The following is a 16,064-nucleotide window of genomic DNA, read 5'->3' on the forward strand; positions in this document are numbered from 1 at the left end:
TCCTTTCATTCCTACAGAAGAAGAAGGATTTTAAAGAATAATTTGCTATGTTTTCCCCATTTGGCCCTGCCCTTCAGACCCCCTGAGGGCCCACATCCATGGTCAGAATCAGAATCGTTGTTAGTCTGCATGTTTGGCAGTTCCAATGATGACATTCTAGTCACTAGTAGCCCAGTACAATACTATAATACTCTGATTGTATACACTTTAACCGCTGTAATTGAGTTTATGTTCTGGTATATTACCTAGGACTTGTGTCCATGTTCTGGTATAATACCTAGGACTTGTGTCCATGTTCTATCATAATACCTAGGACTTGTGTCCATGTTCTGGTATATTACCTAGGACTTGTGTCCATGTTCTGGTACAATACCTAGGATTTGTGTCCATGTTGTAGTTTTACAAACATATTTTAGGTGAGGTTTAGAATTATTCTGCATACAGGCAAAATCTCTATTTTAGGGGAAATTGATATAAGAATGATATTATGTTCTAAGAATAATGAATGTATCCGGTAATACTCATTGTTTGCTGTTCACATTTAGATTTTTGAAAAAGAAAAGCAACTTTGTACCATTGCACTGTGTTTGTACCTTTTTACAGTTATCTCCCCTTTTTTGGATATTCTGTAATGACCGGAACATTTTGTATTATTTTTTCTTAGAAGTTCTGCAAAGTGTGATTTTCTTTTCAGAAATGATTTATCAAAGCTACAGTCATGCCAGTAAACATTTTCAAAAGCAGAAAAACAGTTTTTGGCAGTACAGTAATGGGGGTTCTTACATACTACATTGAGTAGACAATACAACAGGCAATGGTGTCAAACACAGATTAAACATTAAACTCATTCACCCTGAAATTTCATGATAGACTATTCCAATCTTTGAACTAGATGAGTTCAAATGTGTCTTCAGGGGTGAATGAGTTAAGCAATCAAGTCCAAACTTGTATTATTGTTTCAGAAGATATCACCATAAAGAGTAAGAATAATTACGACTGACCTTGACCTCGCTGCTGCTGTTGGTACATGTCCGTGGCATCCTCAGCCAATGTGGTGTACAGTAAAATCATCACTACAGCCAAACAGCACCAAAATAATCCAAATAAGGAACACAGAATGGCCAGGCGGTTTTTCCGCCAACATCTTTGGCAACATAATCCAGCGGGACTTATCATCATCTTCTCGGCACATGTAGAATACTCATCCTCCTCTACCGAATATTTCATTAAATTCGAGTTGAAATTTTCTCTCTGCATAGGAATGCCCAGAGAATGGGACAGCACAATTCTAATTCTAAACACTGTATCCTGACTACCACTATCCTTGAGTGAAAATCTGAAAAGTATACTAGTATACAAATTCAATTTGCTATTTGTTCAATGTTCTGAGTTGATAGATCCCCAGGAAACAGTTTTAATTTTGTATCACTGCCAGCTGCCTGCTGGGATTGGTTTTGAGTGTTTATTCTGAAATGAAGAAAGATAAATGTTCATGTCTGTGATCAGCTTCAAACATGTAATCGTTCATTCTCCTTACCACAAACATAGTAAACACATATTAAAGGCTCTTCTCTCATCAAAGATGAATTACTGATGCGCTTCCCATGTCAGGGTCAATCCTGCGTGTGTACCTGTTAGATATATAAATGTATCGACATGTGAATAATTCAACAAGTGTGTATCACCTATTTCCTCCGACACAACTTATCACCAGGAAATTACAACAAAAAATCACACATGGTTTGGTAACTTCTATCAAAAGTACTATTCCAGTGCACGCATTACATATTTACATATTTTCTCTTTTTCCACTGATGAGAAATTGGAAGAACCTACCAGATCCTGAGGCAGAGGTTCCATCAAGAATACCCACAGAGTATATAATTAATATCTGCTCTGCTTGCACTCCAGCATCACTTGCAAAATGTCTTGTAACAATTTCTACAAATACTGTCACACTGGTTTCTACAGAAAATCATTAAAACTCAGAAAAAACTCCCTCTGATGACATTCAGGTACTATGATTCACAACACTTCTAACAAACGTCACCAGCCGTAACCTGCCTCAGTCTATAACATAAAGCAATTCCAGTTCATGAAACAGCTTTTTTATGAAGTACATATCAACTAAGTTGGTGTAACCATTGCCATGGGTGATCTCAGGCTGATGTACTGCTGTGATTGACAGCCCCCTGTACTACATCCCATTTACACCTGGCCAGCCTCCGCTTATAAAAACAGCTTCATCAGCCAGGCACGCAACACTGATATCTGTCACATGTAGATGATTCCTCCTGTCACGGTCCAGTGGCTGTCATACATGAAAAGGTGAGTAGCGATACACTGTAGCTATGTGTATATCAGCATGCTGTGTACCGTTCAAGTGAGCATGCTGTGTACCATACACTGTGGCCTCATAGGCAAGTCACAGGCCTCGTAACTGTGTGTACTTCAAGGCTTCTCAACAGGTCCTCTGGAACAATTCACTCAGACTTGTACTTCTGTCACAATAATAGTTTTACCTCTGACAGAACACTTCACTAAGATATATTTTTTTATCTTTTTCAAAACACATTTTTCCATATGTCAGAACCCCTCATTTAGATGGTTTTTAACCTATTACAGAACATATCACTGAGACATTTTATTTTCAAAACACTTTACTAAGATATATTTTCACCTCTGTCTGAACACTCCTTGGCTCCTGTTGTTGTTTCATGTGATGTAGTGTCTCCTTGGCTGTTGTTGTTATTTCATTACGATTTGGTGTCTCATTTGCCCCTGTTGTTGTTTCATTAGAGTTGGTGTCTCCTTGGCTCCTGTTGTTGTTTCATTTTGATTTGGTGTCTCCTTGGCTCCTGTTATTGTTTAATTTTGATTTGGTGTTTCCTTGGCACATGTTGTTTAATTTTGATTTGGTTTCTCATTGGCCCCTGTTGTTGTTTCATTAGAGTTGGTGTCTCGTTGGCTCCTGTTGTTGTTTCATTAGAGTTGGTGTCTCATTGGCTCCTGTTGTTGTTTTATTTTGATTAAGTGTCTCCCTGGTTCTTGTTTTTCAGTAGAGTTGGTGTCACCTTGGGTCATGTTGTTGTTTCATTAGAGTTGGTGTCTCATTTGCCCCTGTTGTTGTTTCATTAGAGTTGGTGTCTCGTTGGCTCATGTTGTTGTTTCATTAGAGTTGGTGTCTCCTTGGCCCCTGTTGTTGTTTCATTTTGATTTGGTGTCTCCTTGGCTCCTGTTATTGTTTAATTTTGATTTGGTGTTTCCTTGGCTCATGTTGTTGTTTAATTTTGATTTGGTGTCTCCTTGACTCCTGTTGTTGTTTCATTAGAGATGGTGTCTCCTTGGCTCCTGTTGTTATTTAATTTTGATTTGGTTGATCCTTTGCTTCTGTTATTTCTTTTCGATTTGACATCTCCTTGGCTTCTGTTTTTTTTGTTCATTTTGATTTGGTGTATCCTTGGTTCCTGTTGTTTCATTTTGATTTGTTTTTTATCACCTCTTGCTGTTGTTTATCCTCAGCTTTCATTGTTGTTTCTGATCAAATTTAGGATATATACCATTCCAATATACTTTTTACCGATTATGACCTCATGTACAATGCATGATGAGACAGAAGTGTGAAATATATTCTTTTTGTTCTGTCCCTCAACAATTACACATAAACATTTCCCTTTTAATAGTTGTAATGATTCTAGTTATTTCAATAAGTATTGTACCCTAAATATAAATGACCCAACACAGTTACTACAAAACTAAAATCGACTACCCCATCCTAGTACTGTTCTTTACCATTCCATACAGGACTTTGAATTTCTACATTGGAGACAATCATCTGCTATCTGATCAGTTGATACCAAATTAGACTCGGGTAATCCAACATTTTCCATATTACAGTCGTCTGGGGTTAGACAGTTTACCAATAGAATGCTCTGATTGTTGAGCTGTCTAGTTGTACCTTATAAACACACAGCGACTGGTGGAGGAGGCAGAATTAAAATTCATGGCTGTTTTGACAGCATTGGTCACATTTATTCCTACTTTAATAACATCATTATCAATGAATGCTTCCAGATAATTTCACAGCAAAAGTAGACAGCATCATTGTTTAAAAAAGGCTGTGATCATAACATATGAGCTAGCCTTTGACTTTCAAGGTCACAGTTTGACATATACCGTCTGCTATCACAATAAGTAGTTTGTCCTTGTCAGGATTTGGAAACATTGACTGGGCAAGCATTTAAGTATTGAAATACAAACAATAAGGGAGGCCCAATGTGCTATCATTTCATACTCATGAATTCATGACCTATAACATGACAAGTTCACCTTTTGAACTCACATATCAGGTGGGAATTTATTGATTAAATACATACAACTGTATAGGGTCCAAGATTGACCCTTTCAATCTAATAGCGCAACCAATCAAATAAAATTACCAATCAGAATGAAATGTATTGATTACATATATAACGGGTCAGAAACTATTGCATCCAATCAAATGCCGACCTGATGTTGATTATGGAGACTGATCGTGACCAGAAATAACATTACACAACCTGATGATGTTCCAGTGAGCATTCCAAGCTTAGGCATGAAAGTAACAGCCATTCTCATGCTGGTCATCATTACCTAAACTTAAACAATGACAGAGTAAACCAGATGGGAACCTGGAGTGTTTCAGTAATTAAGGTTGTACAACAAACAATGGTAATTGATGAGTGGGGAGAGCTAGCCCATTATAGCTATTGATTTGGCCCAGTCTCCTACACACTTCACTATGCTCAACAATGTTTAGCCATTTAAATTTGTAATAACAATATATATTGTTGACTGATAAATAGGCATTATCATATATGGACCACAGTGGTGTGATTGTACTTATGATGTAATAGTACATACCTTCACTCTTGTCCACTCCATTAACCTCAAGTGCATGTAATTACAGTCAGCTATCATTCCTCTTCTCTGTTCCAAGCAAGAAAATATAAGTATAGTAAAGCAACAAAATTATAGAAGAAACTCATGCAAGAGGAATTCTGCACAAAAATTACTGGAAAATTAAACAAGTGGTGGCTGGAGTACTGGACAACAGACAAGTGGTGGCTGGAGTACTTGACAACAGACAAGTGGTGGTTATAGTACTTGACAACAGACAAGTGGTGGCTAAAGTACTGGACAACAGACAAGTGGTGGCTATAGTACTTGACAACAGACAAGTGGTGGCTGGAGTACTGGACAACAGACAAGTGGTGACTATAGTACTTGACAACAGACAAGTGGTGGCTGGAGTACTTGACAACAGACAAGTGGTGGCTATAGTACTGGACAACAGACAAGTGGTGGCTAAAGTACTGGACAACAGACAAGTGGTGGCTATAGTACTTGACAACAGACAAGTGGTGGCTATAGTACTGGACAACAGACAAGTGGTGGCTATAGTACTGGACAACAGACAAGTGGTGGCTATAGTACTGGACAACAGACAAGTGGTGGCTGGAGTACTGGACAACAGACAAGTGGTGGCTGGAGTACTGGACAACAGACAAGTGGTGGCTGGAGTACTGGACAACAGACAAGTGGTGGCTGGAGTACTGGACAACAGACAAGTGGTGGCTGGAGTACTGGACAACAGACAAGTGGTGGCTGGAGTACTGGACAACAGACAAGTGGTGGCTGGAGTACTGGACAACAGACAAGTGGTGGCTGGAGTACTGGACAACAGACAAGTGGTGGCTGGAGTACTGGACAACAGACAAGTGGTGGCTGGAGTACTGGACAACAGACAAGTGGTGGCTGGAGTACTGGACAACAGACAAGTGGTGGCTGGAGTACTGGACAACAGACAAGTGGTGGCTGGAGTACTGGACAACAGACAAGTGGTGGCTGGAGTACTGGACAACAGACAAGTGGTGGCTGGAGTACTGGACAACAGACAAGTGGTGGCTATAGTACTGGACAACAGACAAGTGGTGGCTGGAGTACTGGACAACAAACAAGTGGTGGCTGGAGTACTTGACAACAGACAAGTGGTAGCTGGAGTACTGGACAACAGACAAGTGGTGGCTAAAGTACTGGACAACAGACAAGTGGTGGCTATAGTAATGGACAACAGACAAGTGGTGGTTATAGTAATGGACAACAGACAAGTGGTGGTTATATTGCTTGACAACAGACAAGTGGTGGCTATAGTACTGGACAACAGACAAGTCGTGGCTGTAGTACTGGACAACAGACAAGTAGTGGTTATAGTAATGGACAACAGACAAGTGGTGGTTATAGTACTTGACAACAGACAAGTTGTGGCTGTAGTACTGGACAACAGACAAGTGGTGGTTATAGTACTGGACAACAGACAAGTGGTGGCTGGAGTACTGGACAACAGACAAGTGGTGGCTATAGTAATGGACAACAGACAAGTGGTGGTTATAGTACTAGACAACAGACAAGTTGTGGCTGGAGTACTGGACAACAGACAAGTGGTGGTTATAGTACTTGACAACAAACAAGTGGTGGTTATAGTACTGGACAACAGACAAGTGGTGGCTGGAGAACTTGACAACAGACAAGTGGTGGCTATAGTAATGGACAACAGACAAGTGGTGGCTGGAGTACTGGACAACAGACAAGTGGTGGCTGGAGAACTTGACAACAGACAAGTGGTGGCTATAGTAATGGACAACAGACAAGTGGTGGTTATAGGACTGGACAGCAGACAAGTGGTGGCTGGAGGACTGGACATCAGATAAGTGGTGGCTGGAGGACTGGACAACAGACAAGTGGTGGCTTGAGTACTGGACAACAGACAAGTGGTAGTTGGAGTACTGGACAAACGACAAGTGGTGGCTGGAGCACTGGACAACAGACAAGTGGGGGCTATAGTACTTGATAACAGACAAGTGGTGGCTGGAGTACTTTACAACAGACAAGTGGTGGCTATAGTCCTGGACAACAGACAAGAGGTGGCTATAGTACTGGACAACAGACAAGGGGTGGCTGGGGGACTGGACATCAGATAAGTGGTGGCTGGAGGACTGGACAACAGACAAGTGGTGGCTAGAGAACTGGACAACAGACAAGTGGTGGCTGTAGTACTGGACAACAGACAAGTGGTGGCCGGAGCACTGGACAACAGACAAGTGGGGGTTATAGTACTGGACAACAGACAAGTGTTGGCAGGAGTACTGGACAACAGATAAGTGGTGGATGGAGTACTTGACAACAGACAAGTGGGGGCTAGAGTACTGGACAACAGACAAGTGGTAGTTGGAGTACTGGACAAACGACAAGTGGTGGCTGGAGCACTGGACAACAGACAAGTGGTGGTTGTAGTACTGGACAACAGACAAGTGGTGGTTGTAGTACTGGACAACAGACAAGTGGTGACTATAGTACTGGACAACAGACAAGTCGTGGCTATAGTACTTGATAACAGACAAGTGGTGGCTAGAGTACTGGGCAACAGACAAGTGGTGGCTGGAGTAATGGACAACAGATAAGTGGTGGCTGAAGTACTGGACAACAGACAAGTGGTGACTATAGTACTGGACAACAGACAAGTGGTGGTTATAGTACTGGACAGCAGACAAGTGGTGGCTGGAGGACTGGACAACAGACAAGTGGTAGCTATAGTACTGGACAACAGACAAGGGGTGGCTGGGGGACTGGACATCAGATAAGTGGTGGCTGGAGGACTGGACAACAGACAAGTGGTGGCTATATTACTGGACAACAGACAAGTGGTGGCCGGAGCACTGGACAACAGACAAGTGGGGGCTGTAGTACTTGACAACAGACAAGTGGTGGTTATAGGACTGGACAGCAGACAAGTGGTGGCTGAAGTACTGGACAACAGACAAGTGGTGACTATAGTACTGGACAACAGACAAGTGTTGGCAGGAGTACTGGACAACAGATAAGTGGTGGCTGGAGTACTGGACAACAGACAAGTGGTGGCTATAGTACTTGATAACAGACAAGTGGTGGCTAGAGTACTGGACAACAGACAAGTGGTAGCTGGAGTACTGGACAACAGACAAGTGGTGGCTGGAGCACTGGACAACAGACAAGTGGTGGTTATAGTACTGGACAACAGACAAGTGGTGGCTGGAGTACTGGACAACAGACAAGTGGTGGCTGGAGTACTGGACAACAGATAAGTGGTGGCTGGAGTACTGGACAACAGACAAGTGGTGGCTGGAGTACTTGACAACAGACAAGTGGTGTCTATAGTACTGGACAACAGACAAGTGGTGGCTAGAGTACTGGACACCAGTCAAGTGGTGGCTAGAGTACTGGACAACAGACAAGAGGTGGCTAGAGGACTGGACAACAGACAAGTGGTGGCTGGATTACTTGACAACAGACAAGGGGTGTCTATAGTACTGGACAACAGACAAGTGGTGGCTTGAGTACTGGACAACAGACAAGTGGTGGTTATAGTACTGGACAACAGACAAGTGGTGGCTATAGTACTGGACAACAGACAAGTGATGGCTTTCTTACTTTCTTCAGACAACAATCAGGACCATCATCCTCTGATCTCCTTACACACAACTACCTAACTCTTCCTCTAGACAACCATCTGGACAATTATCCTCCGATCTCCTTACACTCAACTTTCTACTTCCTTAAAATGACCATCGGAACAAGGGGAGGAAATAAATTATAATTATATTCCACAGCTGGCCAGGTTTTGTCCATTTCGGTGTGCTAGATTATCCTGACAAAGTATTTGAGTCGATCAATAACTTGTATGTGAAATATTTCCTTATTCCTAGTAGATTTACTGGAATGGTATCAAAACTGTTTCAGTATTCTGTCAATAATATTAGCATTCAATGGTGTACATGTCTTTGCTCTGTATCAATTTGTGATTACTTTTAATTCTATGAATATAGATAGCAAATTAACCTTAGGTGAATAGCTTGGCTGGTTGATACAATTGCTCCTATTGAGACAGAGTGATGTTGGATATAAACATTACATATATGTTTGTATTAAAGCTAAAATTCTACACCAAACAGGTTCTGGATTACAAAGGAATAAGAACAGACACTACAAAGTTTTAGATTACACAGGGTTTAGAACAGAAATCCTGGATTGAAAAGGGTTTAAAATAGACAGATTCTTGATTACAAAGGATTCAGAACAAACACTGGTTCTGCATTACACAAGTGATGTTAGATAGTAGTTCTTATATAATATCATAATATACCAGTTATTCATATACAATATCATAATATACCAGTTATTCCTATATAATATCAAAATATACCAGTTATTCCTATACAATACCATAATATATCAGTTATTCCTATATAATATCATTATATACCAGTTATTCCTATATAATATCATAATATACCAGTTATTCCTATACAATATCATAACATACCAGTTATTCCTATACATTATCATAATATACCAGTTATTACTATATAATATCATAATATACCAGTTATTCTTATATAATATCATAATATACCAGTTATTCATATACAATATCATAATATACCAGTTATTCTTATATAAGATCATAATATACCAGTTATTCCTATACAATATCATAATATACCATTTATTCCTACATAATATCATAATATACCATTTATTCCTAAATAATATCATAATATACCAGTTATTCTTATATAATATCATAATATCCCAGTTATTCCTATACAATATCATAATATACCAGTTATTCCTACATAATATCACAATATACCAGTTATTCCTACATAATATCATAATATACCAGTTATTCCTATATAATATCACAATATACAAGTTATTCCTATACAATATCATAATATACCAGTTATTCCTACATAATATCATAATATACCAGTGATTCCTATACAATATCTTAATATACAAGTTATTCCTATACAATATCATAATATACCAGTTATTCCTATATATCATAATATACCAGTTATTCCTATATAATATCATAATATATCAGGAATTCCTATATAATATCATAATATACCATTTATTCATAAATAATATCATAATATACCAGTTACTACTATATAATATCATAATATACTAGTTATTCCTATACAATATCTTAATTTACTAGTTATTCCTATATAATATCACAATATATCAGATATTCCTATATAATATCATAATACACCAGTTATTCCTATATAATATCTTAATATACCATTTATTCCTAAATAATATCATAATATACCAGTTATTCCTACATAATATCATAATATACCAGTTACTACTATATAATATCATAATATACTAGTTATTCCTATATAATATCACAATATATCAGGTATTCCTATATAATATCATAATATATCAGGTATTCCTATACAATATCATAATATACCAGTTATTCCTATATAATATCATAATATACCAGTTATTCCTATATAATATCACAATATACCAGTAATTCCTATATAATATCATAATATACCAGTTATTCCTATATAATATCACAATATACCAGTTACTACTATATAATATCATAATATACTAGTTATTCCTATACAATATCTTAATTTACTAGTTATTCCTATATAATATCACAATATACCAGTTATTCCTATATAATATCACAATATATCAGGTATTCCTATACAATATCATAATATACCAGATATTCCTATATAATATCATAATATATCAGGTATTCCTATATAATATCATAATATATCAGGTATTCCTATATAATATCATAATATATCAGGTATTCCTATATAATATCACAATATATCAGGTATTCCTATATAATATCACAATATACCAGTTATTCCTATATAATATCACAATATACCAGTTACTACTATATAATATCATAATATACTAGTTATTCCTATACAATATCTTAATATACTAGTTATTCCTATATAATATCACAATATACCAGTTATTCCTATATAATATCTTAATATACCAGTTATTCCTATATAATATCATAATATACTAGTTATTCATATACAATATCTTAATATACTAGTTATTCCTAAACAATATCTTAATATACCAGTTATCCCTATATAATATCATAATATACCGATTAATCCTATATAATATCATAATATATCAGGTATTCCTATACAATATCTTAATATGCTAGTTATTCCTATATAATATCTTAATATACCAGCTATTCCTATATAATATCATAATATACCATTTAGGAATAAATGGTATATTATGATATTACTACATAATATCATAATATACAGTTACTACTATATAATATCATAATATATCAGGTATTCCTATATAATATCATAATATACTAGTTATTCCTATACAATATCTTAATATACCAGTTATTCCTATATAATATCACAATATACCAGTTATTCCTATATTATATCACAATATATCAGGTATTCCTATACAATATCATAATATACCAGTTATTCCTACATAATATCATAATATACCAGTTATTACTATATAATATCATAATATACCGATTAATCCTATATAATATCATAATATACCAGTTATTCCTATATAATATCACAATATACCAGTTATTCCTATATTATATCACAATATATCAGGTATTCCTATACAATATCATAATATACCAGAAATTCCTATATAATATCATAATATACCAGTAATTCCTATATAATATCATAATATACCATTTATTCCTAAATAATATCATAATATACCAGTTATTCTTATATAATATCACAATATACCAGTTATTCCTACATAATATCATAATATACCAGTTATTACTATATAATATCATAATATACCAGTTATTCCATATAATATCATAATATACCAGTTATTCCTATACAATATCAAGATATACCAGTTATTCCTATATAATATCATAATATACCAGTTATTTCTATATAATATCATAATATACCAGTAATTCCTATATAATATCATAATATACCAGTTATTCCTATATAATATCATAATATACCAGTTATTTCTATATAATATCATAATATACCAGTAATTCCTATATAATATCATAATATACCAGTTATTCCTATATAATATCATAATATACAAGTTATTCCTATATAATATCACAATATATCAGGTATTCCTATACAATATCATAATATACCAGTAATTCCTATATAATATCATAATATACCAGTTATTTCTATATAATATCATAATATACCAGTAATTCCTATATAATATCATAATATACCAATTAATCCTATATCATATCATAAAATACCAGTTATTCCTATATAATATCATAATATACAAGTTATTCCTATATAATATCACAATATATCAGGAATTCCTATACAATATCATAATATACCAGTAATTCCTATATAATATCATAATATACCAATTAATCCTATATCATATCATAAAATACCAGTTATTCCTATATAATATCATAATATACCAGTTACTCCTACATAATATCACATTATATCAGTTGTTTCAGTATAATATCAAAGTAATTCGGGCCCATATGCTTATTAACTTTTCATATGTTTCGTTTTAATTTAAACTCTGCCTTAGTCTCCACACATTGTACATGTTACTATACAGTTATAACAAGAGATCCCAGAGGGATCTTGGCGCCCACCATTGTACCATCTTCATTAGCTCTTTGTCAGTTCGATCTTTTCTCTTCTTTCCTCTAATCTGTTTGATTGAGTCATTGCAACATGAGAACGATCTGTTTAGTTCTTCCTTTAGTCATTTTGTTTTTATGATCAGTCTCAAAATATAACATGCACAACGAGGGGTCAAGGGGAACCTACATATCAAATTTGAGAAGAACCCTGAAGTTATTCCTGAGAAATAGTACTAACAAACCTTTAATTCAATGTCAAAAATCCTAGACGGCTGTCGGTAGGCCATTTTGTTTAACTGATCAGTTTCAAGTAAACATGAACAATAAAGGATAGTGGGGAACCTGCATTGGCTGGCCCAAAAAAAAAAAATTGTCCGAGTAAAAAATTTGAAGCACTGGCCCAAATGACATATTGGTGGCCCAAATAATTTTGGGAAGAAATATTTCCACAGCATTTAGCACAATGCTTCAGTACATTTAAATTACATATAACATGACAATGTTTGTAATATGTTAAACAGAACAAAACATTATATTTTTAATTCTTCAACCCTAGTTAAAACCTGACATGATCCACTCCATTCAGGTCTTCCCAAAAAGAAATACACAAAACTTGCACCTCAAAGAAGACACCCTGGCAGTATTTATATAGAAAATCTGAAAAAAAAATATCACATTTTCTAAATCACGGACAGTTCGATTCAAATCGAAGTAATGACAACTGAAAAATGTACTGCCCCCCAGTTAATGTGGAAGGGACTATAATTTCCTTTATTCATTAACTTTTCGACAGTCCTCCAAACTATTTTTGTTGGGGAACAAGGGAAACCTACATATAAAATTTGAGAAAGATGCCTTTGGTACTTCCCGAGAAATAGCGATAACAAACTTTCACTATCAAAATCCAAGATGGCTTCCTGTTGACCATTGTGTTTATCCGACCAGTCTCAAAAGTTGCCCTGCACAGCTAAGGACCAATGGGAACCTACATATCAAATTTGAGGAAGATCCCTCTGGCACTTCCCGAGAAAAAGCGATAACAAACTTTCACTATCAAAATCCAAGATGGCTTTCTGTCGGCCATGTTGTTTATCCGATCAGTCTCAAAAGCTGCCCTGCACAGCTAAGGACCAAGGGGAACTTACATATAAAATTTGAGAAAGATCCCTCTGGTACTGCTTGAGAAATACCGATAACAAGAATTGTTTAAGGACGGAGGACGGACGGCGGACGACAGACGGACGGACGGACCACGGACCAGGGTGATAGAATAGCCCACCATCAGATGATAGTGGGCTAAAAATCAAATAATATTACAGCAAGTTATCATTTGGGAAAATGGACAGACAGATGAACAGACTGATGAATGAAAGGTTTCCCCTCACATATTCCCAGAGGCATTACTTTATACTGTAAATCTGAGAGTGTTATCAAAATTTATAATGATAAAGTGTTTTACTCAAATGTGGTACTTCATTGTATAAGTACATAAACAGTATCTAGAAATAGATTCATGCTGAACACATCTAGTTGTATCAATAAAAGATGGGACAATTATTTTTCGGAGAGTAATGTCCAGACTAATGACGTTTAGTATTGGCCTGATTCAGACTATGAAATGATTCTGTAATATTGAGCTGAACAAGAGTTGCCATGTCAGAACAATTGTCCAAGGAGTCATTAACGTTGGTGAGACACAATGATATACTGCAATGTCCCCCTGGAGCTAAACTCTTGTGAACAATTGATCTACAAATGAAGCCATTGAATGAAGGCCAACAGTTACACAGAGTACTCTCTGGAAGGTAGACACGAAGGCCAACAGTTACACAGAGTACTCTCTGGAACGTAGACATGAAGGCCAACAGTTACACAGAGTACTCTCTGGAACGTAGACACGAAGTCCAACAGTTACACAGAGTACTCTCTGGAACGTAGACACGAAGGCCAACAGTAACACAGAGTACTCTCTGGAACGTAGACACGAAGGTCAACAGGTACACAGAGTACTCTCTGGAACGTAGACATGAAGGCCAACAGTTACACAGAGTACTCTCTGGAACGTCGACACGAAGGCCAACAGGTACACAGAGTACTCTCTGGAACATTGACATGAAGGTCAACAGGTACACAGAGACTCTCTGGAACGTAGACACGAAGGCCAACAGGTACACAGAGACTCTCTGGAATGTAGACACGAAGGCCAACAGGTACACAGAGTACTCTCTGGAACGTAGACACAAAGGTCAACAGGTACACAGAGTACTCTCTGGAACGTAATAACGAAGGCCAACAGGTACACAGAGTACTCTCTGGAACGTAATAACGAAGGCCAACAGGTACACAGAGTACTCTCTGGAACGTAATAACGAAGGCCAACAGGTACACAGAGTACTCTCTGGAAGGTAGACACGAAGGTCAACAGGTACACAGAGTACTCTCTGGAATGTAGACACGAAGGCCAACAGGTACACAGAGTACTCTCTGGAACATTGACATGAAGGTCAACAGGTACACAGAGACTCTCTGGAACGTAGACACGAAGGTCAACAGGTACACAGAGTCCTCTCTGAAACGTAATAACGAAGGTCAACAGTTACACAGAGTACTCTCTGGAAGGTAGACACGAAGTCAAACAGGTACACAGAGTACTCTCTGGAAGGTAGACACGAAGGTCAACAGGTACACAGAGTACTCTCTGGAACGTAGACACGAAGTCCAACAGGTACACAGAGTACTCTCTGAAACGTAATAACGAAGGTCAACAGTTACACAGAGTACTCTCTGGAAGGTAGACACGAAGTACAACAGTTACACAGAGTACTCTCTGGAAGGTAGACACGAAGTACAACAGTTACACAGAGTACTCTCTGGAAGGTAGACACGAAGTACAACAGTTACACAGAGTACTCTCTGGAAGGTAGACACGAAGTCAAACAGGTACACAGAGTACTCTCTGGAAGGTAGACACGAAGTCAAACAGGTACACAGAGTACTCTCTGGAAGGTAGACACGAAGTCCAACAGTTACACAGAGTACTCTCTGGAAGGTAGACACGAAGGCCAACAGGTACACAGAGTACTCTCTGGAACGTAGACACGAAGGCTAACAGTTACACAGAGTACTCTCTGGAAGGTATACACGAAGGTCAACAGGTATACAGAATACTCTCTGGAACGTAGACACGAAGTCCAACAGGTACACAGAGTACTCTCTGGAAGGTAGACACGAAGTCCAACAGTTACACAGAGTACTCTCTGGAAGGTATACACGAAGGTCAACAGGTATACAGAATACTCTCTGGAACGTAGACACGAAGTCCAACAGTTACACAGAGTACTCTCTGGAACGTAGACACAAAGGTCAACAGGTACACAGAGTACTCTCTGGAACGTAATAACGAAGGCCAACAGGTACACAGAGTACTCTCTGGAACGTAGACACGAAGGCCAACAGTTACACAGAGTACTCTCTGGAAGGTATACACGAAGGTCAACAGGTA

General features: G+C 37.3%; 1 protein-coding gene across 1 annotated transcript in view; it reads right to left on the minus strand.

Annotated features, from left to right (window-relative positions):
- Nucleotides 1-6,916: 6,916 nt before the first annotated feature.
- LOC110459042 (cell wall protein DAN4-like) overlaps nucleotides 6,917-16,064 on the minus strand; it is a 33,292-nt gene continuing 24,144 nt past the window's right edge. Inside the window, exon 2 of the mRNA XM_021511075.1 lies at nucleotides 6,917-8,054. Coding sequence (XP_021366750.1) covers nucleotides 6,917-8,054 — 1,138 coding nt within the window. The remainder of the gene's footprint in view (nucleotides 8,055-16,064) is intronic.

This window comes from Mizuhopecten yessoensis, unplaced genomic scaffold, assembly GCF_002113885.1.
Source record: "Mizuhopecten yessoensis strain PY_sf001 unplaced genomic scaffold, ASM211388v2 scaffold9957, whole genome shotgun sequence".
Taxonomy (NCBI): Eukaryota; Metazoa; Mollusca; class Bivalvia; order Pectinida; family Pectinidae; genus Mizuhopecten; species Mizuhopecten yessoensis.